This window comes from Cynara cardunculus, assembly GCF_001531365.2.
Source record: "Cynara cardunculus var. scolymus isolate 2C chromosome LG 1, CcrdV1, whole genome shotgun sequence".
Taxonomy (NCBI): domain Eukaryota; kingdom Viridiplantae; phylum Streptophyta; class Magnoliopsida; order Asterales; family Asteraceae; genus Cynara; species Cynara cardunculus.
In genome coordinates, this window is record NC_037528.1 from 9,645,296 (window position 1) to 9,669,481 (window position 24,186).

General features: G+C 36.3%; 3 protein-coding genes across 4 annotated transcripts; 2 read left to right on the forward strand and 1 right to left on the reverse strand.

The window, feature by feature from the left end:
* The first annotated feature begins 380 nt into the window (after positions 1–380).
* LOC112520901 (katanin p60 ATPase-containing subunit A1) lies at positions 381–11,033 on the forward strand. Of its 2 annotated transcripts, XM_025129529.1 has the most exons (14): positions 381–514; positions 995–1,137; positions 1,378–1,539; positions 2,575–2,705; positions 2,909–3,050; positions 3,689–3,948; positions 5,989–6,113; positions 6,748–6,791; positions 7,896–8,027; positions 8,138–8,215; positions 8,307–8,389; positions 8,498–8,620; positions 9,379–9,439; positions 10,459–11,033. In XM_025129529.1, exons 1-14 carry the CDS (start codon positions 409–411, stop codon positions 10,612–10,614), a joined length of 1,746 nt encoding a protein of 581 aa, XP_024985297.1. In that variant the 5' UTR covers positions 381–408; the 3' UTR covers positions 10,615–11,033. The 2 variants fall into 2 exon arrangements, with proteins under 2 accessions (XP_024985297.1, XP_024985303.1); XM_025129535.1 differs by lacking the exon at positions 8,498–8,620.
* A 1,747-nt stretch (positions 11,034–12,780) lies between these two features.
* On the reverse strand, positions 12,781–15,151 carry LOC112526027 (uncharacterized protein At4g22160). The gene is made up of 2 exons (XM_025136404.1): positions 14,639–15,151; positions 12,781–13,075 (listed from the first exon to the last, which is right to left on the reverse strand). The coding sequence occupies exons 1-2, from the start codon at positions 15,058–15,060 to the stop codon at positions 13,027–13,029; spliced, it is 471 nt and encodes a 156-aa protein (XP_024992172.1). The 5' UTR covers positions 15,061–15,151; the 3' UTR covers positions 12,781–13,026.
* A 2,644-nt stretch (positions 15,152–17,795) lies between these two features.
* LOC112501400 (plant UBX domain-containing protein 4-like) lies at positions 17,796–23,424 on the forward strand. The gene is made up of 4 exons (XM_025105045.1): positions 17,796–18,012; positions 21,093–21,375; positions 22,143–22,238; positions 22,893–23,424. Exons 1-4 carry the CDS (start codon positions 17,864–17,866, stop codon positions 23,256–23,258), a joined length of 894 nt encoding a protein of 297 aa, XP_024960813.1. The 5' UTR covers positions 17,796–17,863; the 3' UTR covers positions 23,259–23,424.
* The last annotated feature ends 762 nt before the right edge of the window (positions 23,425–24,186 follow it).

Sequence of the window (24,186 nt, forward strand, 5' to 3'; positions counted from 1 at the left end):
AATAGCCTTACGGACAAACATTTATCAGTTTACAAAAAAAAACAGTCTTATTGATTCTGATTTCAGACTTCAGCACCACCTCTTATCAATCAAAGTGGAATAAGACTTTAAACTTTAACGTCTATTAAAAAAACAAATAGCACCTTGGTCATTTATTGTAATTTTTGCATAAGAGAAACTGAAGTTAATACAGCCCATTAATGGCATAATAAACTCCAACCCAATGGGCTAAACAAAGCCCAATAAAGCCCAAAAGTGTTGAGAGCCGCTAGAACTCGCAGGTGCTTGCGCGCCATCCGCCATGGTTGTTTTTGTGCTCTTAAGTCTTTAACCATAAGCTTTCGTATAATTTACGCTCTCAGAACTTGTGATCGCCAGAGAAAAATCGAAGGAGATTGAGAAGTTCTCATGGCGTCAATGCGTCGTCTTGCTCGAACAATTCAGATGTGCCGTACAATCGCATATCGTAGAACCCTAACACCTTCAAATCCACCTCCGCCCCACCTCCCTTACTGTATGTTTCTCAGATTACTTGTTAACGTTCATGAAGATGTTTTTTTAAATTTAACTTGATTTCTTATGTATCATATTGTTGTTGTCAATTTTGTATAGCTGTTCTTGATATCAGTTGATCACAGTGTTATCCTCCAGAGTACTCGACTACTCCATCCCTTTCATAATCGAAGTTTCTTTTTGAAAAATTGTGAACATTTGAAACTGTGGATGGTTGATTGCCTTCATTTGAATGGTTTCATTTGTTAGTTATTGACGGAGTTATTGGAACTAACTCTTCTACCAGTTTGAAAACTAAAATGATGTTAATTGCAAGTTTAGTTTCATAGAGGTTGCGAATAATTTTCATATACTCACTCCATTGCCTCAACAGACATTTCACTTCACCTTTTTTTCTGGGGTTTTGGAGATTTACTTGCTGGTTACTGAATATCTGTGAGAAATGACAAGCTTATCACTGGCTCGGAATTGACACCTGCAGGTACTTTCAAGCACAACATCCACCCTTACCATGATAAGTCTTGCGGGTCAACTAATGTTCCTGGATTAAATTTTCTTCCTGCTATGCTAGCCGGGTTTTTTGGATTTGGCCTAGTAGACATAGCCTATGCAGATGCACCTGAGGTTTGTATGGAATATTATTGGTTGGATTTCCGTTCCCAGTGCTAATAGTTGATGAAAAAAGAAATTTTGGATATGAATTCTCATGTTTGATCATATTCTATTTTTAATATCCACCGGACCAACTAGTATCATATATATATATTTGTTCTCTTTTTTTTGTTTTTTTTTTTCTTGTTCTACATGTTCAAATTCATCGTCCAGCAGTTCTACAATCCATTATTAAGATTTGATTATTTACAGGCTGAGGCTAAAACACCTTCACCACCTGAATCACCTTCCACATATGTTGATATGGAGGTTATTGCCAAAAATGAAAGAGCTCGATTAGAAGAGTTGCTTAAAAGCAAAGGAATGCACTATGGTTCTTGTCCTCGGTTTACTGTTGCTGTGAAGGGCCAAAAGGTTATTCAGTTGCTTTCTGTGGCCAGTGCACTGGGTTGATTTTGATGTCTACTTGGGGATTATACTTGACGACAAATCATGTCGGAGTTGTGTATCCTCATTCTTTAACTTGATAACCGGAACATGATTGGGGTATTATTGAATAAGTGAAGTTCTTTTGCATCAGTGTTGGATCATCAAATAATTGAACTAGTATCCACTTCCCGATTTCATTTCTAACTGCGGCCAAAGCAGTTTCAATCTGACCACTTGTCTATTACTATGGTTAGTATATGGAGTTCATGTGTATGAGATCAGTAATAGTTTGTAATGTTCAGGATTGTCTACTAAAGCTAATGACTGCTAACTGCTATTACGTTTGTTGGACAACTCAAGAGTTTTAGTTACTTGAGAGCTCATGAGTACAGCCTAAACAGTCCATTTTTCTTAACTTTAATCACATTTCGAAGCTGTTAATTTAATTGAATTTATCAATGTGATAAGGTATTATTCATTCTGATGGTATTAAGTTCACCTCGTCGACCATTATGATGTATTACAACTATTGAGTGAGCCCGTCATTCTTTTCTTTTGGGATAAAGGAAATAAGAAATGCCTATGTTCTGGAAACTATGATACATGTAGCCTCTCAGCATACCTGCTAATCAAATTACGACATCCTGCATATTTGTACTGTTTATTTGTTTGTTTTAGTTGTTTTGGAACTATGCTTTTTGATGCTATATGATAGTAACTCCTTGATGTTTGTACTGGTTATCTGTTAGCTTAAGTCGTCATGGAACTATGCAATGTGTTCCATATTATATGTTGAACTACCAATGGTCTTGCCCTGCACCTCAATGGTTTATAAAATTGTGAGAGAGAAATTTAATTTGATTCTTGGAAAGAGAGCTGGTCAAAATTTTGGGATAAATAACATAAAGGAGAAGATGTTTGTTTGCTTTTCTTGACAGTATTTGTTCTGTACATTGCTTTAGATTCACTTATATCCTTGCCAGTGCTCTTATTTGCAACTTATTTGATGCTACAATGTAGGTTACAATCAAGTTCCAAATTCCTCCTACCTGTGAAATTGCACTTTTGATTTCAAATGTTGTTGCACATCTTGGGGTCAAAGTTGAGGAACGAGCTACTGGTTCAGATATGGCTTTGCGTGCTTGGGATAGGTAAGCTTGTAGACTTTACATTAGTCACTTCATTACATTTTCATGTGATGCACTTCTATTTGGTAGTGAATTGTGATGGTTGAAGTACATCTTATATAATGGGTGGTTTTGCACACCAGCATTAACTTTATATTACTTTAATTTTGTGAATATGCTGCAAGCTCTGCGCACTACTTATGATTGTTTCTTGTGTCCGATCTCAGTGGCGTTGCCTGGCAGTTAACACTCAGTCGTCCAGTGGTGCAGAAGGAAGCTGTAAAGAATAAGGGTAGTTCTGATGCAAACTCAAATGATGGAGATCTTTGCATTTTGTTGTTCCGATCACTCATTAGTTCCGATAAACCAGTTATCTCCACTTCCCTTAACTTCTCTTTGATCATCCATATGCTCCAATTTTTTTTCTTAGTGATTCTTTATATCTTATATGTATTGGAAATTTTGTTAATGATCTATATATCTTATATCTATTGGAAATTATACACATGTAGTTATTTAGTGATTTAATGTGCAGAAGAACGAAAATTTTATCTCACATTGCTGGTTTACAGAAGTTCCAAAGTGTTTATACAGAGAAAGGCTAGTTCATAAATAAGAAATTCAAAGAGAGGATTTGGAGTAGTCAAAGATGCCATTTGGGCCTAAAATTGGAGCTCAAGAGAATTTATTAATTTCGGAATTAATTAGTTTTTGCAGCTATTGACAGCTTTAATTGTATTATAACTGCTTGGCCACCAGAACCTATAAATATCTGTGTTCGTCCAACATTTACAGATATCTGCTCCTCTTCTCTTCAGTTACACCAAACAAATTCATTATTTTCCTAAGGTCTGTAATATCTTTTGGCTTTATAAACCCTGGAGGAATACTGCCATCCCGACAATAATTCTTTAAGGATGGTGATTACATTATCAAAACCATATTTAAAACTGTTCTTGTATCTGAAATTTTCTCATACTATCAATATTTTTCACAAACTTATGTAGGAAATGGAGTTTATAAAGCAAGGGAGCTTTACTGCTGAGGAACTTGATGCTCTAGCATCTGTGTTAAAATTGGCAGGAGCGGGCCAAAGCAGGATTGCGGATAGAAGAGGAGATACAACACGTACACCGTCCATGGATAAGTCAGTCACCAGTCTAGAGGGCATGGGGGTGAAGATCTATGGACTTAAGGAGCCTAAAATAGAGTACCAAAAGTCTGAGATATCATGGGAAAACATCGCAGGGTATAATCAGCAGAAAAGGTATGAAACTTACTAGAAGGTTGAACCATGTCTCCTCAAACTTCTCTTTGCTGTAACGAGAAATGGACATATTTCAACCATGAAAACTTAGTCCAAATATATGCATCATGCACAAACTGAGGTTGCTCTAAAAAGCACTAAACATATCTTGGTCTTATATACCTAGTGAAGGTCTTCTCTAGCATAATAGCCACAAGCATCGGAGAATGTTGAGTTACCCTCCAGAAAGTTTGTATCTTCTTCTGCTGCAAGCTTCTGTGAACTTCCAGACATCAATCCTTCTAGAGGACGTGAATGTTATATGGCCTTGGTGTTTTTCTACAGTTTCTGACTCTTGTTGATCAATGCAGCCATTACCTAGAAATGAAGAAGAATTGTATTGTAGGAAATTAAATCACAAGACTGCATGAAGCAGTGGGTTACAATAAAATAGAAAAGCATCCTAAGTCTAGTCGAACCTGATGAAAATGAAACAACTATTGTCAAGGCAACTTAAAGCTGACTAGTGCTCTATTTGTTAGCTATATATTGAGGTGTGCAAAGAGTCTTCCCCTGCTAATGGTGACATAGGATTCTTATTTATACCTGTCTGCATCAGCTTCCCCTAGGCTATGTTCTTTTCATTTGAGTTGACGGTTATCCTGTCCCTTCCATTAGATGCAGCATGTCTCTTAACTGCACAACTGCTTCCCTAATGGTGTAACTATCCAATCTTTTTTTTTTTTTTTTGAAATGGGTATCCGAGCCAATGCTCGACTAATCCTAGGCACATCCAGGGCTAAAGCATGCCCCTTTAGTAAATGTCGCACAGGATGTGTGAAGAGGGGTTCGAACCTGGGTTCAGCGCTATGAACTGCCCAGGCACTAACCACTCCACCACAACACTGATTGACACTATCCAATCTTCATGGTTAACCAATGGGAAAGTCATGTAGTAACTGCTTTTAGTACATCTTTGGTGATTAGTCCAACTGCTTTCATATTTTTGTCCTTAATCCTCTTCTTCTCAGGGTGATGTCTTCACCAAGTTGACAAGGACCTTCTTTGACAAACCTTACTAAATTTAGAAGTCAACATTATGTTGTCAAAAGTTTATGGATAAGCATCGTCCTTATGCATTGTTTGGTAGGCCATAATGAAGATGTGAAAGGAATGAAACCTTACCCAGGAATGAATTCAACCATGTTTGGTTTTACTTGAGAAAGGAATAGACCTACAAATGTGGTGCATTACTCAATGCAGATCTGTGTTTTTTATTCCTAGACGGAATGGGAAGTAAATTACACTTCTGATGTAACATCCTTCCAACTTAGGTTGTGGATATGAATTGTGAGTCTTATTTTATGCTTTTGGTCTCGGGCTACTCAGACTTGCCACAAAGGTTTTATGATCAGGGCTTCTTGGCCATCCTACTGTTGGGCTTTGGGCGTTAGAATGGTATCACAGCAAGGGCTCATCTAGATATAGTGGTTTGTACTTTTACATCTCTTTGCGGTATCACTGTATTTCTAGATTGCCATCTTGCCTTTCCCATGTGCGCCTCAATTTGGATCTTTATTTCCTCTTCAATGGAAGTTCAGTTTTTCCAAAAAGAAAGAAACAATATCTCTGTTACTACCATGTCTTGAATCGTTTCCCCCATTTTCAGTTCACTACCAGTTGGTGTTGTGTCGTTAGTGGAAGGGAACTCAGGGAAATAAGCTGAAAATCAATTCATCTCTTATTAGTGGAAAAACAACCGTTGCATTTCTTGTGGAACGGAGGGAGGATTTTTTTATACTTAAATGAACATATTCCTGTTGCAAGATGCAAGAAAAGAAGGAAATTGACAAATGATTATGCCTAATACATGCCTTTATAATTGTCCATTGTTGTAATTTACCCTTAAGTGGTTCTATAAAATGTGATCCAGATATCCACTTCACCTTTCCTTTCTAAATGGTACATCTGTCCTTTTGTGAGTCAAAACTTAGCAGGTGATGGATCTATTTTAAATAAACGTGTTAGCTTATGTTTTCAGTTTTGATTGTTTATATGTAGAGATATAGAAGATACAATACTGTTGGCTCTGCAGAGCCCTGAGGTTTATGATGAAATTGCTCGTGGAACCCGGTGCAAGTTTGAGACAAATAGACCTCGTGCGGTACTGTTCGAAGGTCCACCAGGTTTTTCCCGTAACTTTAGCACCTTCATGAATTTTTGAGGATTCTTACATAGAAGATGACAAGTTTTTATCATCATCAAACTCCTTTCAGGCTCCCCAATTTATTGAGGTGTATTAACAATTTACTTGATTATAATTGAATTTTCCTATCATTTGAACTCTATTTACTTTTAATCATTTTAGAAGATTTGATTATGTTTTAGTTTCTTGAATAGTTCCTGACTCGCTTTATTTTGTTAAGATTCTGGTTAGTAATAAGGGTTTGAGGTAATTTTCCATATGAATGTTTCCCAAATAAGAAATGGATTGCTTTAGTAATAAGTGTGTACCGGTGTGCATACGAGGTCCAACTTCTAAAATGTCACAATATCTGTTCCTATTTCTATTATCTAGAAAAGATTATGCTTTTTGTGTTTTCAGATCCTGCCGAAAATGCCACTACTGTGGGAAGTCTTCAACCTCAAGGCTTGGTTGAAATCCCCCATTTCACCTATCTGTAGATTTTTGTTTGAATTTGAAATTTACAGTAATAAATTATATCCCAGCTTGTACGTAAATGTATATCTTGACTTATGTCGCCTTAGCTGAAATCCTGAAACTAATGTGCTTAACTTGCTGTCTTGCTTTAATATCAGGTACTGGGAAGACGTCCTGTGCTCGTGTTATAGCTAATGAAGCGGTAATTTGATTGTCTTATTGCTATCAGTTATCCCTTTCTGATATTTTTTTTTCATTGCTCAAAATCCTTAAAATTTATGCACTTAAACCTCTATATTATCTTATCCTATTAATATTTGAAGTGAATTTGGGCCATATGCAATTCCATCAACATTGTTTGCCTTTTGTTTTGTTTGATCATGCATCTAGTTGTTTGTCCACAGAGGTTGTCTTTAGTACATTTTGGTTGGAATTTATCTTATTTGCTTGCAGCCAGTTTTGGATGAAGTTCGATAAAAACCAACTGTTCCATTTAGATAGCGAGGTGCCAGTATTTGATCATACATACAGGAACTGATGAGTAGCATGATAAGCTAACGGTTTGCATGTTTGACTGTGCAAGAATGGTTGCATGCTTATGCTTTTAGATGCTCTGTGATAGCAATCTCTATATATTTTGTAGAATAGAACATGCTAGTCCATCTGTAGGCAATATTAGGATATGGGTCTACCTCCTTCTCCTTCCACATCAGCTACTCTCCTATTAGTCTCTTCCCAGCTAAGCTGATTGACATCTCCAGTTAATATAGAGCTTTTTCTTGCTTCTCTCATCTCAAGTCAAAATTCAGCTTTTATTTATTCTTATTATAGGACAACATGCCTCACAACATTAGCAGCAATATATGCAAATGCATTTTTGTGGGAGTATTTGGTTAATCTATGACGACTTCCGTGCAAAAGTTATTTCCAGTGTGACTGGTGTGTTTAAGTTCGCCCGGGCCTGGTCACTGCAACCCCCTTTGTGAGGAGGCACCCCTTCTTCCGAAGTTACGGGGCTATTTTGCCGAGTTCCTTAGAGAGAGTTGTCTTGCGCCCTTCTTGTAAAGAACCCATTTCGGTACCAAGGGTAGGTTGATAACCTACAGCGGACGGCATTCTACCCAACAAGGACAAAAGGGGCGTTAAAGACCACTGAATAAAAAAATATCTTAATTGCGAATTATAACGTATGCATATCCTTTTCTACATTAAAACAAGAGGGACTAGCATCTCTATAAGATCCTTCTCTTGAATCTTGAGAATTCAAATGAAATGGTTTACTAAAGGATCTTGTTCTGTTATGCAGGGTGTCCCATTGTTATACGTGCCGTTGGAGGTGATTATGTCAAAATATTTTGGTGAAAGTGAAAGGTTGTTGGGTAAAGTGTTTACACTTGCCAATGAAATTCCCAGTGGTGCAATCATATTCCTCGATGAGGTACTGATGTAGAAAATGTGAATTGTCATGATCATTCGTTCCGTTCTCTTCTGTGAATATATGTCTGAGATCTAGTTTCATCCTTGTCCATTTTTCCTGATTATAAACAGGTTGATTCCTTCGCTACTGCTCGTGATGGTGAAACTCATGAAGCTACTCGGAGAATCTTGTCGGTCATATTACGTCAGGTTTTTCACCCAAATGGGTTGGCTTTTAAATTGGTAAAAGCATATAAAGTATTGAAATTACCAATTTACCATATCTATTACTCTTCTGCAGATTGACGGGTTTGAGCAGGATAAAAAATGCGTGGTCATTGCTGCAACCAACAGGAAACAAGATCTTGATCCTGCTTTATTAAGGTGCATAGTTGCTTGTCTCCTTAAGCATAGTTTCTTGTATCTAAATAAGTGAACTTTTTCAGACCATTTCTTGGAGTTCCTTTTAACTTGTTCTCAACTCTCTCTCAGTCGGTTTGACTCAATGATCACATTTGACTTACCTGATCAGCAAACTCGTCAGGAGATAGCAGCTCAATATGCAAAACATTTAGCAAAGACCGACCTAACTGAATTGGCTGCAGCTACTGAAGAGTAAGTGGCTGCTTGGTTGGTTTTCCATTAAGTTCTGTATGGATAAAGATGTATGTGGATTAATCTGTTTGTGTAGATTGGGAAGGTTGAGGGTTTTTTCATAGATGGAAGGATCTTGTTTTTTAATTGGGAGGGGCATGTTTAGAAAACCTTGGCTTTCTGCGTAAAGCTCCCTTCTAGAAACTTTATGAATAAGCCACTTTCTATTTCGTTAAGTCTCTACCATACAATCATGTATAGCTGACCGAATAAGCTGCGAGTCTTATTAAGCTCATTAAGCTGCTAACAGGCAGGTCTTAAGTCACTCTTCCTTGTAGCTTATCTCATTTTATCCTTCCCCTATGAAATCGTCATTTGATTTTTGAGCTAACAAACTACTTCTCAACTTCAAATTGATATAAACATATTTATACGATGATATAATTATAGCCATATTAAACCATAAAGATACATCAGATCAAAAGCGGGTTCGCTTTTCTCTTTTTAAACAAAGATCATGCAAATTTAAATTTTAGAAACACAAATTTGTCATCCAAATATATGAAGTGGACACTGCTATGCAGTTTCCACTTCCTATATTCATGTTGAAGTTGAAATAGTAAAGTTCAAGACCCATATTCTTATTTATTTGAAACAATAGGCATGATGGATGTCCGCCATTCGATTCCAGAGTCATGTTTTGGTTGAAGTATTAAAGTTGAGAACCCCTATCTTTTTAAGTTCGTTGCTTTTTAATGATATAAATTTACAATTTTCAGAATGTCTGGACGGGATATTAGAGACGTGTGTCAGCAAGCAGAGAGGCGTTGGGCATCAAAGGTAACGAATGTTGAACCATCCTACATATTGCCTTATTGCTATATTGTTCCCCTATGTTCTATTTGTTTCTTGTTTTCTGTCGTAAAATTTTGGTTTCATATAAATATATTACTCCCTCCGTCCCGAAACAAGTGTCCACAATGAAAAAGACAAACAATTTAGGTATGTGTAATTATTACACTTTCATTTAACTAAATTGACAATTTTACCCTTATTAATAGAAACTAGAAAGAGACTTTCTTTCTCCATCTTATAATTAAGGGACAGGTTTGGAAAAAACTTGGCTTTCTGCATAAAGCCCCCTAGAAGCTTATTGAATAAGCCACTTTCTATATCATTAAGCTAMTACCAAATAGTCATGTATAGCTGATCGAACAAGTTATAAGTCTCAATAAGCCTATTAAGTTGCTAACAACAGGCCCTAATATATAGGTAGGCAGGCTCTTTAGGGTAGTCGGAAGTAGCTCACTTCTTGGTATTGCTTGCGCTTATGCTTTAATGCTCATGTGCCGTGTTGGTATTGACATCTCAAATATTTAAGTACCTGGATAACCGATTTAAGCATTAACTTGTTACAATGCTGATGTGGCTGATGGTGTGATATATGTGATAAACTCATTATTTGCTGATATGGAGAGTAATCTAATGGGGTTTCATATATTCACAGTATCATAGCCGAGGTCTATCATTATAGAACTCGACACTTAAGGTGTTTTTTGGACGATAATTTAATGAGGTTTCACATAGTCGGTGTTTAGTTGCTAGACAAATTTCAGCAACAAAAATTTAATGTCCGTGTTGTAGAACAAACATTTTTCAAATGGCGCAACTACGTATAACTGCATCTGTACTTTTTAGTTGGATATACCGACTTCATTTAGTTTTGGTTTCTAATTGTCCAATTGTATATTTTTGCAATACGGTGTACTCCTTTTTAAGCTTACACCTTAGGGATAAAAAACTTATTATTGTTGTCGTTTGGCTTACAACTTGCTTTCGATTGTGTATGTGAATGGTAGGTTATACGAGGGCAAGCACAAAAAGACGAAGACGGTGGTTCACTTCCACCACTTCAAGAGTACATCGACAGCGCTTTAGAACGACATAAAGTTCTAGTCGCGGCTAAACGTGACCATACCTTGCCATCCAAGAAACCTCAATATGACTTCCTCTGAGGCTTCTATAGCATTTCATAGAGTCAGGTTCAAACAAGAACAATGAGCAGATAAGATAACAAGAGAACGGCCAAATCACATGTGATTCATGCGACTCTAGCCACGACCTTAGATTCGTTGGCCAAGTTGCTCGCTCACCCTTGCTTTGACCTGTTCCTTAATCGCATGACTTCAGTTCAAAATCACATGGGATTTGGTCGTTTTCTTGTTTTATTATTTTGACCATGTTCTGGTTTAATCCTCGTAAATATATATAATACAGATTATCAGTTTGAGTTACCATAGTTATTAATCCTCCCCAACCTAAAGCCATTTCTGTAAGGTATGTGAAGCTAAGGATGATGCAACTTCTTACCATTTCCGACCTATGTAATTTTTTCGATCAAAATGATAGTGTTTCGTGAACCTACTACACTTATTATTAACCCCATGAAAGTATTCTAAAGTGTATGTATATAGAGGGAGGTTTAGTGGAAAACCCCAAAAAATTGAGGAATACCTTGGTAACTAACCAATTTATCTGGATGGTATGCACATGTATATGCAAGTAATTGAAGCTGTTTCTTGGTTTTTATGCACGTGTGCATATTCTCCATATGTGTATACCGGACAAATTGCTTGCAGATTACTCGTATGCACCGTGTATGTAAGTTATTGAAGTTGTTTTTTGGTTTTTATGCATATATGCATATAAGACAAATTGCTTACAAATTACATGCACATGTGCATACGGTCCAGATAAACGATTATCAGAGTATTGTTCAGTTTTTTCATTTTTTTACGGATTTTCCCCTATATATATTTTATAGATTTTCAATGATACTCTTATTTACATCTTTAATAGAAAATAAGGAAAAAGGTAAAATGATAAATGTCCTTGATTTAACATATTTAACAGAAAATTTTAAACGGAGTTCAGTTATTTTTTAAAAATTACATCAATACACGAACAGAAATCTTTTAAATTTAAAACGGATCAGTCGGCCGGGTCTACGAATCTATTTGAACTATCAAAGAATTCCTAGAATTTTAGGTGGGATGAGGGTTGTAATTCTTTCTACCTCTCGGGGTATAATGACTGACCAAAAGGCTCGACTCTTAAAAATAATGCAAATGGATGTAACTTTTTTATTATTGACCTGGACATCAAACTCGTTATGCAAGTCGATTAATCCTAGTGCGACGACCTGCTTTGCGTGTAGTCTGGAGTCACCGTATTTGGACCTTTGTGGTCACAAGGGGATTGTTATTTCTCCTTGGATTTGATTTTTGAACCTGAGACCTTCAGACACTTTTGACCTTTGGAATTTAAGTTCAAACCAATCAGACATCACCCTTATGGTTATATGGATATAACTTGTAAGCATTGGAGTTGTATATTTTAACCTTTTTGTTTGTTTATGTTTTTTTTTATTAACCTGGATATCCAACCAGCTATGTGAGCCGACTAATCCCAAGGTGATCACCTGCTTTGCAAATAGCCCGGAGTCACCGCATTTGAACCTCCGTGGCCACAAGGGGATTTTTATTCCTCATTGGATTTGAACCTGGGACATCCAGGTACTTTTGATCTTTGGAGTCAAGCTCAAATCAATCAAGCACCACCCTACCTATATTGGAAGTGTAACACTGCAATACAACAGAATGTAAAATTTAATTGAAAATTTAGTTGTTTTAAATTTATTTTTTATGGTTTTTTTTCTATATGAAAACAAGTCAATTATGAGACGAGATTTTCGAAAATCTTAAATATTTCGTTGTTTATTTGGTCGATTAACCTTGTGTTTGTTTTTAGGCAATTACAAATGGAATTGAAGCGACATTAGACCATATAAAATTTTGAAAACGGATCACACATAAAGCAAGATGCAAGGATAGACTTGGGATCACGTGAGGCCAATATGTTTTTGTGAGACTTGTGATACCACTTTTTTACACTTGAAACTTCATAGCAAAAGTTCACAGTGTTTTTGCTGTGAAGATTCAACTTTTTTTTACCTTCACAACGTTTTGCTGTGAAGTTTCAAATGTAAAAAAATGATCTTACAAGACTCACAAAAAACAGGATGGTCTCACGTGAACCCAAAATCCTGCAAGAACTTGTACAAGAGATACAATTGACTTCTTTCATTACATGCAAGATGAAACAGTTATTTTACTCTTTTGTTGAACAAATACATGTTTCAGTAAATTCATATATAATAAAGCAGTTCATACACAACGTACGTATATTGACACTCAAAAGTTAGCAAACATTTTGAAAAAAGAACATAGCAAGCAATTTAAACCGTATTCATGTCCTTTCGATTCTGCTTATTGATTAAGACAAAAAGACACATTCATATTCAGATCGACTTAAAATTATAAATAAATAAAAAAAGTTACATGTATATAATACATGAAATGCAACACTCATATGCCTAAATTGAATTGGAGTAAGCTTAGTAGCATTGCTCCTTCCCTGCATTATACAAAGGCATTCATAACATTACCATAATGCAACCTAATAAAACAATTTTTTGGTCAAATTGCATGAAAAAGTAACGTATTTTAACTTGATTCTTATTTTAAGTAACGAACTTTCAAGTACCTAATATGTAAAGTTTTAAACATTTAAGTACTCGGGTAACCGGTTGAAGACTGATTTAATTAGATAAAAAAAATCATGTCACTAACCACGTCAACAAGTAATACTGAGTTGCATACCACATTAGTATGCTAACCGATTAATGCTTCAACTAGTTACCCGAGTACTTAAATGTTTAAAACTTTACATCTTACGTACCAAAATGGAAGTTATAAGAGTACGTTACCCAAAATAAGAATCAAGTTAATGTACGTTACTTTTTCATGCAATTTGTCCATATAACAATATTTCAGAATTTCCTATTTTTACTCATTATAACCAGTAACCTTCTGATTGTATAATATATATGATGATGTGAACGTCAACTTTATCATTTATTTCGCGGTAACCCTTTCATAACTATTTTCTAAAACTTTCATTAACAAGTTTTCACTTTATCAAACGTTACAAAAAATTTAAACTTTGTTACATCAATTAAAAAAAATCGTTGCACAAAATAAGTATTACATGAAATTGGGAAATTGACCAAACCAGTCTTTTGGATTAACATTTTCAACTTTTAGCCAAGATTTTGCGGTGAATTTTATTCATACCTCTCGTATAAGGGGTATGTGAATGAGATAGGAGAGGGGGATAAGAATTAAGAGGGTGTTTGGTTCAGACAAATGAAAATGAAAATGATAGTGAATGAAAATAAGAATGAATTTCTATTCCCCCAGTTTAACCTGAAATGTAAATTTGGGCTTCTAAAGAATTGAGTCCATTATATTATATAAAACCAAAGAGCTTCTTTTATTTTGATTCTCATTGATTATTGCTTAATACCTCTAACCAAACACCCCTTAAAGTGTATGTGAGTGAAGAGGTTATGAATAGCAACCCCTGATTTTCACAAATGCCCATTTTGTAGTATTTTTTTCTAAATTAAATACGATTATAGCACGGTCAGACTTGTAAAATATTATCTTGCTTGCTAAATCTCTTTAGAACATCTACAAAAGATTCTCCAAAATATTTTTTAAACAACTTTCTCTTAGTCATATTTCATTAATTAACAAAAAATCATTTGGCAGATTACGAAAGAGCCATTTACGAAATTATGACTATTTTGATTCAGGGTTTGGTTCACATGAGACCCGTCTGTTTTCATGAGACTCGTGAGACTATTTTTTACATTTGAAACTTCATAGCAAAACATTGTGAAAAATAAAAAAAAAAAACATTGTGAAGGTTAGCATCACAACAATTCAAGAGTAAAAAAATGATCTCACGAAAACAGACTGTCCTCACATGATCCCAAGTCTTGTTGATTCAAACATTAAAAAAAAATTAGTTAAAAATAACTAATTTTGTCAACTCCCAATTAAATATTGTTACATTTTATGCTTTCTAAAGTTACTACGGTTGGTTTGTTACCGGAGACGTTAAAGGCTTCACCTTAGAATAGATTCCGGCGAATCACCGTCGTCAATCTCACTCCGTCTCCTTTTCCGATCACCGGTTCGTGAACATAAAAACGAAGTAATTTCCAACTGCGTCTTCAATATCATCTCCATCAACTCATTTTCCCTCTCCAATCTCCGATTCTCTGCCTCAATCCTCGCCGCCTCCCTCACCTTCATCATCTCCAGATCCGCCACTTCTCTCCTCATCATACTCTCTGCAAAATCTCGGAAACTCGCCGCCAAACTCCTCCTTGACGTATCGGAACTCTCTGAACTCCATCCTTCGTCGTCGGAGATGAATCCGCCGTCGATTGCCTGTTTTAGCCGGCTTTGACGATCGCCATCGCCGTCGTCGGTACTCGAGCTCAGGTTTGAATTGGATTGATCTGCCATAATCGTAAAATTTTCAAACATTGGAATGATTTGATAAGATTCCGGCTTAAAATGATGCAAAAAAGTGGATTGATTGATCAGATTCCACTAACTACAAATCTCTGATTTACATACTTTGTTTTCTTTCCACTTTTCATTATTCTGTCTTTTAGCAAAGTGGAATAATTTCTCCAACAATGTCGTTAATTTCACTCGATTCCATTTCAATATATTTACGAATTTCGTTTAGTACGCAGATATGATCTGGTTAACTGAATATGAGGATCTACAATACAGTATTGGACATGACAAGTTGACTATCTGATGTTTAACTCGAATGAAATTGGATAGAACAATCAGGTCGTTCCTTAGCATGTTAAATGTGAGATTTTGAACAGGGTCTCCGAAATTATGGGGCCCAAATTTACATGTGTTTAAGGTCTTTTTATCTATCTGTGTAAAACTATAGCCGAAATTATTTAGGTTCAAACCATTAATTGTTTGGTTTTAGGTTTAAATTATTAATGGTTTAGGTTTAGTTTCGTATTGTTAATCGCTTTAGGTTTAACCCATTTTTGTTTTTAACATATATATTCTCTGTTATTTCATTCTCGTAATGTAATCAAAAGTTTTAGATGTAGTAAAGTCTCTAAAAAGGCAAAAAGATTGGAACGTCCCTTAGAACAATCATAGAGTTCAAGAGAAAACACTAAATAATTAGAAAAATGAAAAACGACAAAAAAATGGATGGAAAAATATATCAATACAGATGTCAAATTTAACGAGAAAAATATGATCATTTTTTTGTTTGATTTATTTCGCTTGAATTTTGTTTATTTTTCGAATAAAAAATAGGAGGATGAGGTTTTTTAATTTAAAAAATATTGTTGTAACCCTCCATTTAAACATATCCATTAGATTAGTTAATTTAACGGTTATATAAAATGTTTTTTTAGTTTTTCATTTATTTACGATTTTCCTTAAACATTTGGCTATATATATATATATATATATATATATACACACACACATCATATAATTCTTTTGGCATAAATCAAGTAAATATTTAAATAATTTAATTTTGCAAACATTTTTACCCAATTTTCATATAGATAAATACATAAATATATAATATCATCAAATTTAAATGAAGAAATAATATAATTGATGATAGTTCGAAAAAATATGGTTCGTACAAAGGAAAATCTATTTTTTATTTAGTGTTGGAAGATCTTATGAATTAGGGCTTGTCCCCGTTGAGGTTGTTACAGCAATAATGGTAGTGGGTGACGTGAAGATGGTGGACCTTGGTGGTGGATGATGACCATGAGGTCTTGTGGTAGATGCAGTGAGATAGAGATGGTGGTGGGCGGTGGCAATGGTAGATGATAGTGGTGGTTATGGTGGAGGTGGCTGACAGTGGTAATGGTAGTCGCGATGGGAGGTGGTGGTCGGTAGCCGACGATGGGTGTGAAGATGGTGGAGGAGAAAGTGGATGTAATCAATGGGCAGTTGATGATGGCTGTTGTTGATGGTGGTTGCAATGATGGAGAGTGGTGATCATTAAGACAAATATCATTTTAAGGTTATATTAAGTAAAAGTAGATTATTAATTTTTTAGTTTCTAACTCATCGTGTTCCACCTATTTTAGTGAAACAAAAAAAACTATTTTTTGTCCCACCTAATCCCAGTCCCCTATCCTATGTCAGGTCAAACATGGAACTAGAAGTGTCCGAGGTCTGTTTTGGACGGTTTAATCCCCCAAATCACAAACCAAACCGCAAATGGCAGTTTAGAAAATTTCAAAACCTAACAGTTGATCATAGAATATCTCGAGACACCCGCTTGGTAAATACGGGGTGTCCATAAAGAATTGTAGTTACATACAACTCTCAAAAGATGATCATAAATCCTCTCAAGCTCAGAGCAGACAGTTTACATGTTTTGCGTGAGTGTCACTTTGCTTATGGTCCGGAGAAAGAGTGAGCATGGCGAATGAAAAAAGCGTTCATCTTGGATCCTTGCCCACAATTGATCAAACCAGACCACAGAAGGCAGTTTGGTCTGACCGGTTTAGGCGGTTTAAGCTTCTTAGAGCTTTAAACTAAAAAAACATAACATCTATATCCAAAATAAAAACTCTATCAACATAACATTATTAAAAAAATAGCATATATAACCTATCACTAAAATTAAAAAAAAAAAAAAAAAAGCATTTGAGGCAAGTGAAAAAAAGTTAACGAAGTCCACCAACAACAGTTGGAACTTTGGACAATCGTTGAGCAAGTCGAAGAATGATTTGGAATATCAAAATTTTATTTTTGACGAATTTCAGGATTTTGTCAATTTAGATAACGCTGTCAATTATGAAAATCGAAAACACAATGGTTCGGACGAACTTTTTGTCAATATATATGTACTTTTGGCTGTCGGTTTAGTCCATACCGCTCAAAAAGACTTTCAAATTGCAGACCTGACAAAACCAAAGAGTTTGCCTGTTTTTTGGACCGGACCCCCAAACCACTCAAACTGCCAAAACGATCAGGTCTAACTTGGTTTGACCAATTTGGCCTACATGGAACAATGAGTTTTTCTATTATCGAGTGCCGTGTACCAAATACAACCTACTTAAATGAAGGGGCTAAAAGGTAATCTTTTAATAATACTAGAGTTATTATGTCATTCGAACATATTTGAAGGGCTTAAAATGAAATTATCCTCTGTTCTGTTCTAATCATTACATAAAGTTAATCTCTTTTTTATTAAAATCCAATTGCTCCTTTTTCTCTTTCTGTTTCTTGTGAATTCAGCTACCACTGGACCGACGGTAACCTTCAGCAAACGATGACCTCCCGTGATAAGAAACCGGCGAAACCCTCAACCAGTCGACCTGGTGGTATTCGGACCCTCTCCGATTTGAATCGCCCCACCGCTAATGACTCCGACAGCGATTCCGATAGCCCTCAGGAGTACTATACCGGCGGCGAAAAGAGGTTTTTCATCTTCTTTTGTTACTCACAAACTCTAGATCTTCTTATGATTCATCATTGTTACTGTATAATCCTATTTCAGAGTTGGAATTGGTGTTTGTTTGTGATATTTTCATTGTAATTTACGTTTTGACGTTTTGTTGCCTAGAATTTTTAGGAACCGTGGAAAAATTGTCGCTTATTTGTGCTTTTTAACATAAAGGAACGTGGGTCAGATTGGAATTGCATAAGTTTGGTTTAATTGTGTAAGATTTCTTTATATGAACTTGATATCTTTAAGGCTTTTTTTTTTTTTTTTTCACAATTATAGTCCACTTTCTGCAATCCGATAAGATCAGGGTTTTAGGGCCTGTTGTCAGCTATATACGACTGTTTGGTAGTGCTTAATCATATAAAAAGTGACTTACAGTAACCTTCCAGGGGGGCTTTACGTAGAAAGCCAATATTTTTTTTCCCAATACGGTCTCTTCCAATTAAAAAACACCTCCTTTTGTCCATGAAAAATCCATTCCAAACAAAACCCTTCCCAATCTTACAAACAAATTAATCTACACAAACAGCTTCCGTACACGACTTAAAAAAAGATCAACCAAACAGCCCATTAGGGTTTTAGGGAAAGGGGGGGGGGGGAGAATGAGGTAGGTATGTCACTGGTGAAAGAATTGTAAGAGAATGAGGTAGGCGGCAGCCGCGGAACCGCTATTAACCAGGGCAATTTGTCCAAGGGCCGCTAACCGCTATAGCACCACGATTGACAGCATAGGGTTTTAGCGCTTTTTGGGTCTTAATTTGACATGGGTAGTTTAGTAATTTACCAATCTGATCCCATCTCCCTTCCTATCATTCCGCCTATTTTGGTGGGACCATAAAGTTCAATTCCACATACCAAACAAGTTTTTGGTATGTTCTGTCCCGCCCTGTTCTACTTACCAAACACACTTATCATGTGTAGGTTGCATACTTGCATATGCATTCATTTGAGGTATGATGGAGCTTTCTTTATTTGAATAGAATCGGAGTAGTTAGTACTTAGTAGGACTCGTGCATGACGTGCTCCAACTTTTATTGTTTGATGCAGATTCTTAAAGAGATATTTGTCATAATAGTGTATTTCTTCGGATAACAGATTCTGAGAGTTTATAGCCATACAATAAAAAACTCTTTGCTTAATTATGGTATAAATTAGTTCCAATGATGGAGCATTATGTTAGATATCATCCTAGAATGTGTATGTACCTATTTATTTTTTGTAATACAGTTTAGTTTCTATATCAACTCGTACAAGGAGTTCTCAATTTCCAATCATGTGACCACTCAATTCTTAAGAACTCACTAAATCATGTTTGGGGAGTTGAAAACGACAGTTGAAGAACCGTAAATAAAACCTTTTTTAACATGATACTGAAAAGGCAAGATCATCATAAGTAAATAGGTTTAGTAATGGGGTTGTTTACTACCTGCTTATCGCTTATACTGCTATTTACCAAGCCCCTCTTACCCGTCTATGATGTTGACCTGGTAAGCTAAGGGAGAGGCTCTTGGGGCCTGTTTGTTAGCAGCTTGATGACTTAATCGGACTCGCAACTTATGTGGTCAACTATACATGACTATTCGGTAGTGGCTTAATGATATAGAAAGTGACTTATTCAGTAAGCTTCTAGGGGGAGCTTTATGCAGAAAGCTAAGTTTTTTTCTAAATCCTCCCCTACTAATTAAAAAACATGCTCCTCCATCTATGAGAAAACCCTCCCAAACAAAAACCTTCTAAATCTATACCGGCAGGTTAATCCACATAGACTGATTTATCCATAGAAGATTAAATGGAAAACCAACCAAACAATCCCTTACTCAGCCAGTGATTAGTGCTGCCCCAATGCACTCTCCCGATTACCCTTTTACATATTCCCTCTTTCCCAAAATAAATGTTCACGATAAAAAAAGCACACAGTTTTAGCAATGTGTAATTATTACCTTTTTAGTTGACTAAATGACAAATTCACCCTTTATAATAGAGGGAGTAATGAATTTCTTCATCTCATAATTAAGGGTAGATTTGGAAAGTAAGCATTCTACTTTTGAAAGTTGACACTTATTTTGGGACAAAGTAAAAATAGAAATAAGGACACTTATGTGGAACAGAGGGAATACTTGCTACTCGTAACTTATTGCTTGGTAGTATTCGGTTTCTTTGTAATGGGTTCCATGGCCATATCCTGAAGTCCTCCTTTAAGACCATCAAAAGTCTAATTCTTAGTTTCAATATCGAACTTGTTTTGCAGCCCGTTATTCAGAAGAGTTGTATTGTTGATGTAGGAAAAGTAAAATGAAGGGAAGAAATGTGAACTTTAACCTGCAATTTCCATTTCTTTTTTTTTTTGTTTCTATCTGGAAAATAAGGTCATGTTCATTATTTGAGCTTATTGAAAAAAGCCCCGTTATGTTAGCCATAAACTCACTTTTTAAAAAGCTACTACAAGTCCTGTTTTAATAAGCTCCATGGGTTTGTTCCACTTTTTTTTCGAATCACCCCCTTATATTTTCCAGTTAATATTTCAGTGTATTCTATTAGGTCATTTTACATTGTCATCTAACTTATCAACTAGTTTTACCAAACATAAGTAGCTTTTTTTTAATTGTGCCATAAAGTTCAGCCTATAACATGAAAACTAAATATAATTAATATATATGTGTACTTTTTGGCGGTTGGTTCGGTCTAGACCGCTCTAAAAAAGGTCAAACCGCAGACCAGACTGGAGCAAGCGGTTTGGCTATTTTTCAGACCGGGCCGCCAAACCGCTAAAAAGGTCTGGTTTGACTTGGTTCGACCACGTTGAGCGTTCCAAATGGTTTTTTTGAACACCTCTATTGGAGAACAGCAAAGAAAATCCCCAATGGCCTTGTAAGACTCGAACCAGTGACCTTTCAGGAGGATCCCCAAAAGCCCAAGCCTTATTGCCAGTTGAACATGTTGGTTTTGGTACATGTTCATTTAGCAACTTCTTGTATGTTATTTCCTATGGGTTAGTATAAAGGCGTATGATGAACGGATATTTTGCTGACGTTGGTCGTAATGCTATTTTCAGTGGTATGCTTGTCCAAGATCCAAATAAGCGTAATGATGTGGACGAAATATTTAATCAAGCGAGGCAATTAGGTGGTGTTGAAGAACCCATGGAAAATCTTCGTCCTTCGAGCTCAAGAAGTTTTACAGGCACCGGGAGATTACTGACCGGTGAACCAGTGCCAGCTGCTCCTGAACCACCGCAAAATGTCGTGCACAACATTGCCTTCTGGAGAAACGGTTTCACCGTAAACGATGGACCTTTGCGGAGGTTGGATGATCCTGAAAATGCACCTTTCCTCGAGGTAAATTAGAATACATGTGTCCAAATTTCAATGTTAGTTTTTCCCAAAATCAGTGTCCATTTAATAGGAAAACAAGTCCCTCTTTTCCGTTTCTGCCGTTAATTATTAGATGGAGAAGTTCATTACTCCCTCTATTATAAAGGGTATAATTGTCATTTAATTTTGTTGTTGGGTGTTCCGCCTTGTGGGGGTGTGCTTGGAGCAACTGATAAGGTTTACTCTACGGGTTCGAGTGAAAGAAACAGTCTGTTGGAGTCCCACATCAATTAGAGGTTGCTTGGTTGGTTTTCCATTAAGTTCTGAATGGATAAAATTGTCTGTGTGGATTAATCTGTCTGTGTAGATTGGGAAGATTTTTGTTTAGAAGGGTTTTTTCATAGATGGAAGGAACGTGTTCTTTAACTGGGAGGGGCAAGTTTGGAAATTTTTTTTGGCTTTCTGCATAAAATTTCCCCCTAAAAGCTTACTGAATAAGCCACTTTCTACATCATTAATCCGCTACCAAACAGTGATGTAAAGCTGTCCAAATATGCTATGATTCCTATTAAGCTCATTAAGCTGCTAACAAACACGGATCATCAAACCTGTATATATGTAGGAATATGAACCCCCCTCCCCTCTCTCTGTAAGGGCTTTTTTAGAGAGATTGGAAGGGGTTTCACATATCCTTACATGGTATCAGAGCTGGGATCTGCCACATCTAGGGACTCAACACACGTTTTTGCCCATTCTGGTTTCTAACATCAGCTTTTTTTCCCTTTGTGCAGAGCATCAGGAAGTCCGAGTGTCCGAGAGAGCTTGAGCCTGCAGATAGAAGGTCTTCGGTCAACGTCAATCTGATAAGGAGGGACGAAAATCATCCAGTGAGTCTCTCCCTCTTCATCCGATGTTCAATTTTTGATGTTTTTGTGTATATTTTGATTCATGCCTCTTCTCATCTACTTTTAACACCTTATACATAGACTCACAATTGGTTGGTGCTATAAACTTATGTCTTGTAAAACAGTTTATTAGGGCATTTAGGGCTTGTTTATTAGTAGCTTAACGAGACTTGCAACTTATTCGGTTAGTTATACATGACTGTTTGGTAGTGAATAAATGATATAGAAAGTGACTTATTTATTGTGACAACCATAAAGCCTTTGATCATAGAATATCTCGGGACCCCAATAAGCTTTTAGGGGGGAGCTTTATGCAGAAAACCAAGTTTTTTTCAAACCTATCCCTCCCGATTAAAAAACATGCTCTTTCTATCGATGAAAAAACCCTTTCAAACAAAGAACTTCCAGTCTCTATAGACAGAATAATCCACACAGAAAGAATAATCCACACAGACAGCTTTACCCATAAAAGGAGTTGATGAAAAACTAACTAAACAACCCCTTAGACATATTTGGCATCCTGTTAGGCGGATTTTGTTAACAAAATGCTTTGGGAAAAATTGAACACGGTATTTACATAGTTTAGCAATTTGCGTAATTTAACTAAACCGTTCTGGTCTTTGTTTGCTTTTGTAGGAAGTAGTGGCGACCCAAGTTGCATTTCAAGGTTTAGGAAGAACATTAGGTCGGAACCCAGATGAGGTCGCACCCGAGCCAAATACTTCAAATCCTGCCCCCACCTTTGGCGGTCTAGTTCTGGACCCCACGTTACCATCAACCTCAATTCAGCTACGCTTAGCTGATGGCACCCGGATGATCGCCCACTTCAACCACCATCATACCGTCGCCGATATTCGAGCCTTCATTAACGCATCTAGACCAGATGGTTCACGAGCTTACCAGCTTCAGACCGTTGGGTTCCCACCCAAACAACTCACCGATCCAAACCAGACCATCGACCAAGCTGGTCTTGCCAATTCAGTCGTCATCCAGAAAATCTAAACAAGGGTAAACCAGAAACATCTGTTTTTTTTTTTCTTTCTTTCTATTAGAACTCTTCAAGAAAGCATAATGCTTGTATAAATTCAAGATTATATGTTAAAACTGTATGGATTCTAACCCGAATCTTGTGATTTTGAGACGTTGCTTGCATATGAAACTTTACTACATCATGGTTTTAAAGATCGACATCATGTAGATTTTGAGCTAATCACAATTCTAGGTTTAGGGTTTGTGATAGATATGGTATCTTGATGAAATGAAGTTATACAAGACTTGAAGATATACCTTCTGTCTGCCATGGCAGATGGCTGATGAATTTGGACTCATTTTGCATGCTTACAGTGAGACATTGGCTACAAAAGGATAAGCATCTCATCACTTTGTATCAAATTCAATCCATTCATAGTGGGATGATCTTTGACAACTTCCATTGCAAAATTTGCTGTCGGCCAGAACAAAATATTGGAATTTTTGGTTCGATCGATTAAAACCCGACCATCTTTTCTCGAAAAAAAGATTCGAAAAGCTAAACTTTGGTATATGTTTGATGAAAATCATTCGTATCGTCTTCGACCATCTTCTATGGTTGTAATTTTCGAGAACCGTCATCTAGATGCATGAATTATTCTTAATAGACGGGTTCAAACGAGAAGATGGTTAACTTTCAAGAAGAGCGGGAATGCCCAAATCAAATGTGATTTTAAAGTAAAATCACGTGTGATACAAACATGTATGCGTTAACCAGCAATGGTGCGGGTGAGTTTTCATGCCTTGACTAGTCACGCGTATTTTGGATGTGTTGTATCACATGTGATTTTACTTTAAAATCACATGTGATTTTGGGCTTCTCCCATGCATCCATCCTTAAATCCATTTTGTTTATATGTATTATGTTGTCACTGTAGATTAAATTGAACTGTAGTTTATT

Coding starts and splice junctions, on each gene's coding strand:
- LOC112520901 (XM_025129529.1), top strand. CDS start 409: ATGGCGTCAATGCGTCGTCTTGCTCGAACAATTCAGATGTGCCGTACA. Junction 6,792..7,895: donor GTGTTATAGCTAATGAAGCG/GTAATTTGATTG, acceptor TCTGTTATGCAG/GGTGTCCCATTGTTATACGT. Junction 8,028..8,137: donor CAATCATATTCCTCGATGAG/GTACTGATGTAG, acceptor GATTATAAACAG/GTTGATTCCTTCGCTACTGC.
- LOC112526027 (XM_025136404.1), bottom strand. CDS start 15,060: ATGTTTGAAAATTTTACGATTATGGCAGATCAATCCAATTCAAACCTG. Junction 13,076..14,638: donor TCGCCGGAATCTATTCTAAG/GTGAAGCCTTTA, acceptor TGTATAATGCAG/GGAAGGAGCAATGCTACTAA.
- LOC112501400 (XM_025105045.1), top strand. CDS start 17,864: ATGACCTCCCGTGATAAGAAACCGGCGAAACCCTCAACCAGTCGACCT. Junction 21,376..22,142: donor AAAATGCACCTTTCCTCGAG/GTAAATTAGAAT, acceptor CCCTTTGTGCAG/AGCATCAGGAAGTCCGAGTG. Junction 22,239..22,892: donor GGAGGGACGAAAATCATCCA/GTGAGTCTCTCC, acceptor TTGCTTTTGTAG/GAAGTAGTGGCGACCCAAGT.